This window comes from Humulus lupulus, chromosome 6 (genome assembly GCF_963169125.1).
Source record: "Humulus lupulus chromosome 6, drHumLupu1.1, whole genome shotgun sequence".
Taxonomy (NCBI): Eukaryota; Viridiplantae; Streptophyta; class Magnoliopsida; order Rosales; family Cannabaceae; genus Humulus; species Humulus lupulus.
The window spans coordinates 135,697,357-135,709,975 of record NC_084798.1 but is presented as its reverse complement, the minus strand read 5'-3'; the positions used below and the strand labels follow the sequence as shown (position 1 = coordinate 135,709,975).

General features: G+C 34.7%; 1 protein-coding gene across 1 annotated transcript; it reads left to right on the top strand.

Annotated features, from left to right (window-relative positions):
- Positions 1-8,667: 8,667 nt before the first annotated feature.
- Positions 8,668-9,426, top strand: LOC133785477 (uncharacterized). Its single transcript, XM_062224708.1, has one exon. It carries the CDS (start codon positions 8,668-8,670, stop codon positions 9,424-9,426), a length of 759 nt encoding a protein of 252 aa, XP_062080692.1.
- Positions 9,427-12,619: the final 3,193 nt, after the last annotated feature.

Sequence of the window (12,619 nt, the reverse complement as noted above, 5' to 3'; positions counted from 1 at the left end):
ACCCCACACACATATTGGAGCCGACCTCCACTCCTCCGACAACACTACAACTTGCAGCCTAGATATGTAGCTCCTTGTCTCTTTGAGACCACAATGTACCAAGAGCCATTAGAGCTCACCTATATATATAGCCTCACTTCACCATTGAAGGGGTTTGGAAAAATACTGTAGCTTGTTATGAAGAGAAATATAAGTTCTTTTCCCCATTTCCTTCTGCAACTATTTTCTAAGTTTGTTATTAGATTTTTGAAGTTCTTCATTTATAAGCACTATACTTTCATTTTTCTTACTTAACATAATTGACGAGTTCTCACTATCAACAGACACCTCCACAGCCACCACAACATCCTAGCAATAATGATGTTGAAAATGATACATTTGGTTTTCTTATATTTTTGTTTTTTACATTTTAGAGATTATGAATATTGTTAAATTAGTTTTAGTATTTAATTAATAAATTGGTTTTATTATTTAATTAAATAAATTGACTTTATTTATTTAATTAATATTTAATATTTATTAAATAAATTTTAATCAATATAAATAATTAATTTTTTTTTTAAAATTGTATACCTACAGCGAGGACATGTCGTCGCCATAGGGTGCTTGCTAAACACGAAAATTTGAGATTTCGTGACATTATGGTGACGACATATCGTCGCTGAAGGTATATAAACACACACACACTCTTCAGCAACAATATGTCATCTCTGTAGGTGGCGTGGTCGACGAACCTACAGCGAAAACATATGGTCGTTGTAGGAGCTTTTGAAATTCAAATTTTAAAATTTATTAACCACATACAGTGACGACATGTCGTCGCAATATCCCAGTCCAACATAAAAAAAGGATTCCCCACTGCGACTAACATGTCGTCGCTGTAGTAAAACACTACTGTGACAACTGCGTTTTGTCTTCGTTGTAGGTTGCTAGACATATGGACCTATAGCGATGTCATTTTGGCGATGACTTCTTGACCTACAGCGACGTCAAAATTCATTGATGTATAGTCTTTTTCTTCTAGTGTATCACAAAATTTACCTAGTCAATTCAATATTCTAATTTGATAATTAAATCAATTATTTGAGACATTTTGACTTGATTTAATCAAATACAATGTTGGGACCATGGATCCATGAATTCAAGCTACAATAAGTTCTCGTGAGTTTATTTATAGAATAAATTATTTCACAACTTATTAGTTCTTCGCACTCAACTATAGACTCGAAAATTGGACTCTCGGATTCATAAAATGTATTTCCACTAATATAAATACATTATCCATTATTATAACCATTAACGTTAGTCAATCCTCTATCCATTGTTATAACCATTAACGTTAGTCAATCCCCTGAGTGCAGGGATTTATCTGTTTATAGGAAATAGTTTGCCATTGGTTATCAGGCATGACTATAAGTTTGCCAGGACGCTTTTCCGTTCTTGAAATTGATTGCGTAGGGTCCGGATGGATCCGGAACCATAATTTTTGTGAGCTATTATTATCTATGAAAAGTAACTTGGTCAATGACCACCTATCTTCTCTGCATGCTTTTGTTTTTAAAGTTGAACTTACTAAGCGTTTTCGCTTACCTAGTTGTTTCCTGTTGTAGGTAAGAACAAGGGCAAGTATGTATTAAATGTTTGTATGGCCATACGACTTTTTAAATGTTAGGTGAAGAGTCAGGTGAATTTTACTGTTTTACCCCTCATTGAAATTTTATTCTAAACTCCCACTAAGTTCTTTATAAATGATAATTCCGTAAACATAATTATAGAAATGAGTACTCAATCAATTAACCATTTGACTAAGCTATTTAGGAAATCATCTTTTCACATCTATTACGGATATTATAGATTTCATATCTATAAAAATTACTTTCATTCAATTACACCATTGAATCTCCAAGATGTAAGTATAGCCTATTACGTAGGGTAAGCTTTTAACGAACAAGTCAAAAGATTCATATAATATAATGAATAGAAATATTATCACTCGGAATTGAGATCGAGTAGACCTATGGCAACCGTTGTGACACTGATTAGATTGAATAATAACGATACTTACTTATCTATCAATAATCAATTTCGATCCTACTCCGATATAACTAGATACATCCAATTTTATGTAACGTCCCGCTTTTCGGGCACCTACAAGTAACAAAGTTGGGATGTTGAAACTCTATAATAGTATTAGGTTGTTGAATAAAAATATATACTTGGTAATCATATTTCATGTTGTTAAAGTTATCCAATGTGTGCAAAGTGTTGTTTGTAGTCAAACCAAGACTTTCGATCTCGAATCGAACCGAAAACTTTAATGGGGTAAATTCTCGGATAATTAATTGAAATAAATAATTATAGCGAGAATATTATTTTGGGAAAAGAAATATAATTTTAATGGTGAGTTTAAATTATTGAAACTCTTGGTAAAATCTTAATTTTCTTTTTTGAAGGAAAATGTTTATTAAGCATAAATGGTGAAAATTTACAAATAAATAATTCCACAAATTTATTTGAGAAAAGTTAAATAAATGTGATACATGTAAATATTGGTGTCACATTTATTCTGTCATTTTAATTTTTACCATTTGTTAGTGGCTTAGTGGCCCCAATGCCACTTTTGGTTAATAGCTAGTTTTGGACATTATTTGAGATATTAGTTTTAATATATATATATATGTGTGTGTGTAGGGTTCTGCCAATGGGGGAGTTGAAATGCATGAGGTGTCATCCATGCATGCAAGTAGCCAAAAACCCTACTCTTAGATAGTCAAGAACCAATCAAGCAACTAAGACCTTTCCTCTTCTTTCCTTCCCTCCCAAAGTTGAGACACTCCACCTTTCCTCTCATTCTTTTCATGTCCAACTCTGAAAAAAAAAATCAGAGTCTCTCCCTCTCCCTCTCACTTCAGCTCTCTCTCTCTTTCTCTCTCAAAGAGAAACTCCATTGAAGCTTGTGAACAACCCTAAGCAAAACTGAGCTCAAGGTAACATCTTTCCCCCTTTCTTCTTGTCTTTCTTTATGCTGAATGTCTGCTACCATTCTTCCCTGAGTTGGATCTCATTTCTTCCATTTTAATGCAAACTCCAAGCTTAGGAGAGCAGCCATAAGCCAAGAAGGAAATAAAGGTGGTGTAGGCAAAGGTTTTCAAAATCTCAAAAAGGTAAACCCTTGAATCCGAAAAAAAAAAGAGATCTACCTTTACTTTTCCTTCTACATGCCGACCCTATGGCACCTCTATCTCCTCTTTCTTCTCTAAGTTTACTCACTCGTGTCCATGGTTTTAAGTTCTAGAGGTTCAAAGAGAAACCCCAAGTCATGCCAACCCATTTAACTGCATGCATGCAACCTTGAGCACCAAAAGAGGTAATTTCTTTAGGGTTTGAAGTGTCAATCCATGTCTATTATGTTCCTCCTTTTCTTGTGGTATAATCTGACCTTTATGTGTTTGGAGAAGGTTTGAAGGTATTGGAAGCCAGTGGTGGGATTCAAGACTTAGGAGAACACAAACCCAAAACCTAGAACAACAAAGGGTAAAACTCTTGTGATTTTGGTTAACTTTTTGTATGATTGGTAAATCTATGTTGCATGTGCAATATTTGTTGTTAATCCTTGATTTGGAATGTGGTAATGTATTTAATGTGGATGATTGATGCATGCATGATAGTGTAGTGTTTAAGAGTAGTTATATATGATTTTTAGGTGAAATTTACCTGCTGCCATTTTCGTGGTCTGACTTCCAAAAGTTCAAATCACACTATTAATCCTCTGTTTGTAAAAATGGTGACTTTACTTTTGTAGCACTCGAATAGTACTTGAGTTTGGGCTTTAGAAAATCTTAAAAAGGTATTGTAAAACTCAATTTATAAGCTTTTGGAAAAATGGTTGCACCAGGGAAAATCCAGGCAGTTTGCACTGTCCAGTTTGCAAAAATATTTTGGAAAGGTTTTACTTGTACAAAAATTATAAAATTTTGTGCAGTAATTTTTAACATGATTATAAAGGTTACTGTAAAAATTTAGTGTAAAACACGTTGTGTTTTAAGAGGTGTAATTTTTCTATGTTGCCCAAAAATCTGGAACTCTCAAAAAAATAGACAATAAGAATTCAAGGTTTTGGCAAGGTCAGTTCTCCCAACTTGTAATGAATTTTGACACGGGATTTTCGTGTATTCCTAGTCCTTATGATAAAGTTTGAAACTATAAAGTTTTAAGGAGTGTGGTTATATACAGAGAAAATAGTAGAGGTTCAAATTTAGCAAATTATCACTAAATTGTTAGTTCTAGAAAGCGAAAAGGGAAGTTAAAGAAAAAAATACTTTTCTAGAAAAAAATTTGGATAAAATAACACTAGACATGGAAATCATTTTTATAATAAATTAAGAAGGGATTTTGATGGATTCAATTAAATTAGGGTTCAATGACCTACTTTTCAAAAATACCACAAAAGGCGTTATATTTTCTTAAATAAATTTATAGTATTACCAAAAAGATCATAGATCATTTATTTCTATAAATAAGCCAAAGAATACTTGGGTATTTTCTAAAATAAGGAAAAATAGCATTTTTCTAAATAGTTGGCTAAGTTACATTTTTTACAAATTAAACAATCGAACGCCGATAAGTTAGATTGTTATTATCTAAGGATTAGATCTCGAGAAAAAGGACATTAAGATTTAAATTTTTCTAATACCTTATCATTTTAGAAACGCCTAGAGTATCAATAATGAGTGGATACCATAAATTAATATGATTATACTATATCATTTACAGTATTGGCTAAAGGGGGAAAAGGCCAGTGGTGACCCAAGGATTTCAGCTAGGAGCTAAGAAATCCAAGTAATTTAATCTTGACTTTGTTGGCTAGAACATGAAACATGCTAGTGTATTGTTTGTTCTAGTTCTTTGTACTATAATAATTAGGGGCTGAGTTTGAAATGGCTAGGGGGTACTACTAAGTGTACAAAATGTTTCAATGAAATCCAAGATTACTAGGTAATATTGGTACTCAAGCTGATGACCGGGGTAGGGGATGCATGGTCGGATGTCTATTGATTTGTAATCGGGGTACTCCGGGGGGAGTCTGGTTGGTGTGTGAATTTATTATTGATATGTGAAGCCAACTAGCTACCGAGATGATTTAATTGTGGTATTATTATGAAATCCATTGTGTGTAATGGGACTGCACTATTGTAAATCCAGTGATTACTAGGTAATACTGGCACTCGAGATGGCGACTGGGGTAGAGGGAAGCACGATCGGCCAGTGAAATGATTAAATAAGTAGAAAGTACACCATGAATTTAGAAGTTGTGATCTAAGAGGTGCCTGAATACCTCTTTATATTTTTGTAGATCTTCAGTGATTTTTGTAGCCATTTTAGAATGGCCTTATGCATGTATATCTTATATCTGTTTGTTATTGGATTTTCTATGTGCAGGTTGATTTTGAATTAGTTGGTTGTTCGGTACAACTAAGCTACTGATCTGGTTTGAATTGGTGTACCTTATTTGATAGGGTTCGGATGTTAACTTATACCCTAGTGACTTATGTCTCAGTTACTCTTAGTAGAACCTCTTCTTTGAGTCATAGTAGGTTTCTGTTTGAAAGATTAACTTTACTAAGCACTTTCGTTCACCTAGTTGTTTCATGATGTAGGTAAGTGCAAGGGAAAAGCGAAGCAGTGAGTGTTGGAGTCTGCTTGCGGGAATGTACATGTGGCCCGACCATTGGTGAATAATTTGGGAAACTATTTTTACACTAGCAATATTTTATAAGTTATGTTTAAGCTATATATGTGTTACTTTAAATGTTAAAAAACAGTTGTAACTGGTTAAGTGTGTGCCCACGACTTTTTAAAAGTTTCTTTTATGTGACTTTTTGGGACATGTTGATAATGAAAATGTTACTTTCTGCATTTATTTTTGGTCTTATACTTTCAGGTCATTAAATCTTATATACTTAGTCAATGTCTTGGATAAGACTCCACACCGTTGTGTAGGTAGATCATATCGTAGATTACTAAATCCGTGAAAATTTTGTGCAATGATTTAATATTAGGACTAATTCTTTTGAACATGTAATTACAATTATTATCCACTGTGACCTACTCACTATAATTGTAACTAGTTACACATGTGAGTAAAAGTTAAGAAAAAAGTTATATGTACTAAATAAATGAAAATGGAATTTTTTTTAATTTAACGGTAAATATATATTTTTTTAGGGTAACCGAAAAAAGAAGAAAAATAAAATAAAAATACAATATATATAAACTATTTTTTTCCATTTAATACTTATATATATATACTCTTTATTTTGTATATGTCCGAATAAAACAATAATTTCAAAATATATAAGCTTCTTTTTTTTAAAGAAAAAACAATAATTTCAAATTAACAAAAGCTTACAAATGAGAAGAAAAAAATTAGTACAAGACGCAAAATGGGAAGAACACTAAGTTAACACAACATTAATACCAACAAATAATACAAATAAAGTTACTAATATCTTAGTAAAAATTCCACAAAACTCTTGAAAAACTACCTTCCCAACAACGGTGCCAAAATTTGTTAACGCCCAAAATTGTGACGTTCACTAGCAATAATTGTAGCATAGGTGGACGGTTGATTCTACAAAGAGGGGTAACAATGAACAAAATGGTTAGTAGAAAAATAGACACAAAATGTTAGTAAAAATTAATGGAAATGAATTTGTGATTTTTGTTTTAAGAATTTGATGGTAAAATAAAGCACATAAAAACGATGTAATCAAAGGGCATGAGGTTGTCTCTCTGATTTCTCCATGGCGAGACGCAAGAAGATACACCAAAAGCCTGTTACTATTGACACTGTGATTGAAGCACCATTGATTCAGGGTACGTGCGAAGAGAAGCTGACTAATGTTGACGAAGAGCCACCGGCTGAGATGGGGAGATTTTATAGGATACTTTGGTTGATTTTCCTGAGATTTGAGGGCCGATATCTTTGGATATGAGTGCGGGAAAGTCTGGGGTGAAGGAAACTGGTGTGAAATGGAGTGATCAAGAAGAGATTGGAAGCGATTTTCAAAATTTGGGCAAAGATAAATGGTCTAATTTTCGGGCAATGTTACCAAACTGAGGAGGAGCTCGGCTTAACTTTGAAGAACCATTAATTCGTGATGGACAACAGATTGCTCAGGTTGATGTGGAGGAAATTGAAGTTGAAGCATCATTCTGGAATTCAGCAGTGGTATGTATGGTTCTTGGTGCCAATCCCTCATTTGCAGTGTTTGAGGGCTTCATTAAGAGAATATGGGGTAAACTAGGTATTGAGAGGATTGCGAGATTAAATGCTGGGTATACACTTGTTAAATTCAGAGATGAAGTTACCCGAGATTTGGTGTTGGAAGCTGGTGTTATCCATTTCGATAGGAAGCCAGTCATTGTGAGGCTGTGGACCACCGATTTAGCTGATATGAGGTTAGTAAAATCTGTTCCTATTTTGGTGAGGTTGCCTGGTCTGGGGCTACAATACTGGGGTACTAAATGTTTGAGTGCTTTGATGAGTACCATTGGTAAACCAATACTTGTAGATAAAGTAACGAAAGATCGATCCATGATGCAATTTGCTAGGGTGTTAGTGGAGATTGAAATATCAGATGAGATTCCTAAGTCCATTCAATTTTTGAATGAAAGAGGTTAATTAATGGAGCAATTCGTGGAATTTGAATGGCTACCGACTTAGTGTAAGCATTGCAGAGTTTATGGTCACACTGAGGCTTTGTGTAACAGGAAAAAGGGTGAGGTTTGGAGACAGAAAGAAAGGAAACCTGAAGGAGAAAATAAGCAACAGTCTTTTGAGCCAAATAATGCAGCAATTACTACTGGTTTGGCTGATGAGGTAGTCTCCAAGGTCAGCCAGAAAGAGGTTACTAAGGAGAGAAATGACTCTCATTTGAAAACAGTTCCTTCTGATGCAGACATTGGTAAAATATCCAAAAACTTTCAAGTAGGTGAGGGCAAGGAGAGATGTGACACTCATGAGGCTCAAGAGGCGGATTGGATCACTCCTAAAAGAATGGGTGGTGTAAAGCACTTAGCTACTAATGAGGAACACATATAGTGTTTTTGAAGATAAGAGAATGGAGGTTACAAATTTGGATTTCAATACAGAAAAGAGTTTATATGGAGGAGTACAACATTCTTAGCTGGAATGTTAGAGGCCTAAATAAGAGGGAAAAACAGAGATCCCTTCGGGCTTTTTGTAGTCTTAATAAAATTGGTATAGGTGCTTTTATTGAGACCAAGTTACGTGGTAATAAAATGGAGGAGATGATGGTTAGAAAATTTGATGGCTGGAAGTGTTATAAAGGGACTGCTAATGAAGGTAGAATTTTGATGGTTTGGCAGCTTAGTATTTTGTCAGTGGAAGTCCTACAAGACAGTGACCAATTTATACATGCTTATGTTAAAGAGTTAAGTATACATGCTTGGGTAGGGAATTCTGTGTGACGTTTGTGTATGGCAGAAACACGATTCAGGAGAGGATTCAGTTATGGCAGGACTTATCTTGTCTTTCTTTTCCAGTTACACCTTGGCTTGTGGTAGGAGACTTTAATTCAGTATTTGAGTTTGATGATAGGCTAGGAGGGCGTGCTGGTTGCTGATGCTCAGAGATGGAAATCTATGGGGTTGGTGGATGAACTTCGATCTCTTGGTTCGCATTACACTCGGACCAATAACCAAGCTGATGGGGCTAGAATATATTCTAAACTGGACCGTATCTTTAAGAATGAAGCTTGGATGGATTTGTTTCCTGATTCTATAGCATTTATAAAGTGGGATTTAATTTCCGATCACTATTTTTGTATTATTAAAGCTATTTCAGCTGTGAACTCTGGTTTTAAACCTTTCCGATTCTTCAATATGTGGAGTGAACATGAAGGGTTCAAAGATGCTGTTATGCAAAGCTGGAACAAGTCGATAAATGCACATGGTTTAGAAGGAATTATGAGGAAGTTGAGGAGGCTAACACATGTCCTTCAGCAGTTCAATAGAAGGGAGATTGGTGATGTTGAGCACAAGTTTAATCTTGCCAAAGAGGCTTACAATTCTGCCCAATGCCAACTACAACATGACCCTCATTCAGCTGAATTTCAAAGTGAGGAACGGGCTACTTTTGAGAATTTTGTTCAGCAAGCCAGGTACTATAATAGTTATCTTAGACAAAGAAGCAAAATCAACTGGCTTAGGTTTGGGGGTGATAATACAGCCTATTTTCATGCTTGTTTGAAGCAGAGGAAGGCTTCTAATCGAATTACTTCGTTTATTAATGATGCTGGGCAGATTAATGAGAAGTTTGAGGATGTAGTGGCTCACTTCTTAAATCATTTTCGGAGTATCATGGGTAGTCAAAGTAAGGCTACTGTTCCTATTCAAAGATAGTGTTTTATTCATGGAGGCATCTTATCCTTAGATCAACAGCTGACCTTAATAAAGCCTTTCACCAAGAAGGATGTTAAAAATTCTATGTTCAGTATTAGTTCGATTAAGAGCCCGGGTCCAGATGGATATGGTTCGGGTTTTTTCAAAGTAATGTGGGAAGAGGTAGGAGATGACATTTTAGATGTTATTTTTGGTTTCTTTGATCAGGGAGCGCTGCCTAATGATCTCAATAATGCAACTCTCTCTTTGATTCCGAAGGTTGAGAATCCTACTAAGGCGGTGGAGTATAGACCCATAGCTTGTTGTAATACATTGTATAAATATATTTCAAAAATGCTATGTGGTAGATTGAATAAGATTCTTCCTCTGTTAATCAACCAAAATAAAGGCGCATTTGTTAAATATAGATTGTTGGCTCATAATATTCTTATTTTTCAGGATATCATTAAAGGCTACAAGAGGAAACATATCTCCCCTAGATGTGTGATGAAAGTTGATCTAAGCAAGGCTTATGATACAATAGATTGACAATTTTTGGAGGATGTTCTTTCAGCCTACTGTTTTCCGGGTCAGTTTATTAGATGGGTTACGGTGTGTTTAAAGGGCACATCTTACTCAATCCAAATGAATGGTAGAATCCAAGGTAGCTTTCTTGGTAGGAAGGGGCTTAGACAAGGGGACCCTATTTCTCCTTTGCTTTTTGTTCTTGTTATGGAGTATTTTACTAGGCTGCTTATTCAAGCTTCTCAAAGTAAGGAATTAAGATATCACCCTAGTTTTAAGAAGCTGAAGTTGGTGAGCCTTTGTTTTGCTGATGATTTGGTGATGTTTTGTAATGGAGCTGCTGAATCTGTTCAGATTATCAAAGATTGTTTCAAGTCATTTAGCCTCGCAACTGGTTTAACAACCAATCTAGATAAATCACAGATTTATTTTGGGGGTTTGCAGAGAAAGAGTCTAAGAGTATTCTGGAGCGACTTCAATTTACTGAAGGTTTTTTCCCTCTAAAGGATCTTGGAATTCCTCTTAGGCCTTCGAAATGGAAGGCAGGTGACTGTGCTGCAATAATCAAAAAGATCCACTTGAAGCTTCATCATTGGTCCAATCGGCATCTGTCCTTTGCTGGGAGAGCTCAACTTATTCACTCTGTTTTGTTGTGGATAAGATCATTTTGGATGAGTATTTTCCTCCTCCCAAAGAGTGTAATTAATGAGATTGATCAGCTATCTAGAAGATTTTTGTGGGGGACTAGTAACAGTAATGAAACCAGAAGCAAAGTTCATCTCACGCCCTGGGAGCAGCTTTCCCTACCTAAAAGGTTGGGTGGTATTGGGTTTAAGGAAGGGTCTAAATGGAATAAGGTGATGTTAGCTAAGTTCCTTTGGGCTATTTCCTCTAAACAAGATATCCTTTGGGTGAAATGGGTGGATGCCATTTATCTCAAAGTTCAAAGTTTTTGGGATTACAAAAATTCATTCTGATGTGAGCTGGTACTGGCGTAAGTTGGTTAATTCGAAATTTGTTATCACTGCAGAGGTGCTGGAAAAGGCAGTTAAGAACAACAAAGTCAATATAAGAAATCACTATGTTCAGCTGGTAAACAAGGATAGGGTTCAATTTGCTCATGTAGTTTGGTGCAATCTGACTTCGCCCAAGCACAGATTTGTTTTTTGGCAAGCTACTTTGGGACATTTACTGACCAAAGACAATCTGGTGCGGTGCCAAATGAAGTTGAATTCTGTCTTGTGTCCGACTTGTGAGTTGCAACAGGAAAGCCATTGCCATCTGTTTTTTCAGTGCCAGTTTTCTCAGGAGGTTAGAAATAGAGTTGTTGCGTGGCTGGGGAATGCTGTCTGGCATATTCAGTTTCAAGAGTGGTCATCTTGGATGATTGGGAAGCCTAAGGGTCTAAAGCAAAAGCTGGCTGCAGCTGCATTAGCTGCTTCGGTCTATTTGATTTGGTGGAATAGGAACAATTTCTTGTTTAATTTTTGTTCTATGACTGTGGATAGGGTTGATCATTTGTTAAAGGTTTGCTTGAAGGCTAGAATTGCTAAACTTTCGAGGTCTAAGATGAAGAGCAAAGATTTAGTTTTTATTGAGAAATTTAGTCTCATGTAATGTTTCTATTTGAGGGTGCTCTTTTTGAGCTTGAGTTGTAATTGGTTGTTGTGGTTCAATATATTCTTTTTTCATCAAAAAAAAAAAGATGTAATCAAAGATTAGACAATAGACAAATTTCAAGAGTCACTCATATGCTTTGTTTAGTTAATTTATATTTTTTATTCAAAAAGTTTGCACAAATGATTTAACATTAAAGTTACTTTATAATTGATAAAATGTAATTGAGTAGTTATGTTCTTATCTTAGAAGCAACATAGTAATTTTATAAAAAAATCTAAGAATGACATTATACAATTAAGTCGTAATGCAATAAAAGATTGGACATAAAACTAGGCATCAATATCATTTATACTAATTTTAAACACATAGAAAAAACAAGACTAATTCTATATATCATAGTAGCAAAAATAAATAAATGTAAAGAAGTTAATACAATAATATAAATTACTCAAATATATATACTTTAAAAACACATATATTGAATCAATAATATAAATAACATCACTTTGCATATGGATCATCCCTAACCTTCCCAAGAAGCTTAAGTTATTGTGCTCATCAATCTCATAAAAATTCTATAAAGAAATATGAGATGAATTTTTGCTATAGTTTTCTCTACTCTAAATATTGCATATTAACTATGGATAATGAGCTCTTATTTATAAATACTCAAAAAGGACTAAAATTGCAAAAAAGAAATAGAGTTTGGGTCTTACAAAAAAGTGCAAACTATAGAAAAATAAAAGATGATAGCTTAATTTCTTTGTTGACGTAATTGTTAGTTTGGATGTTGTTGTGCATGAAGGTGGAGTGTGATGGAGGAAATGGAGAGATGCGGTTGATGGTGCTGCCTGGAATGAGCCAATGGGAAGATGCCACTTGGCATGCTGATGAAAACAAAAAATGTCATTTTGCATAAATTGGTGATCTTGAAAAAATTGGTATTTTTGCAAAGTGATTACAATGCTGGTATGTCAGGTTGGCTAGGAGAGAAATAGGGCATGGGTTGCTTAAATGGGTTTTAGGTCTTTTCACCTTAAAAACGCCATTTTTTTACTTTTCCTTCTTC

Excerpts from the sequence above, each read along its gene's own strand:
- LOC133785477 (XM_062224708.1), top strand. The coding sequence starts at position 8,668 with ATGGGGTTGGTGGATGAACTTCGATCTCTTGGTTCGCATTACACTCGG.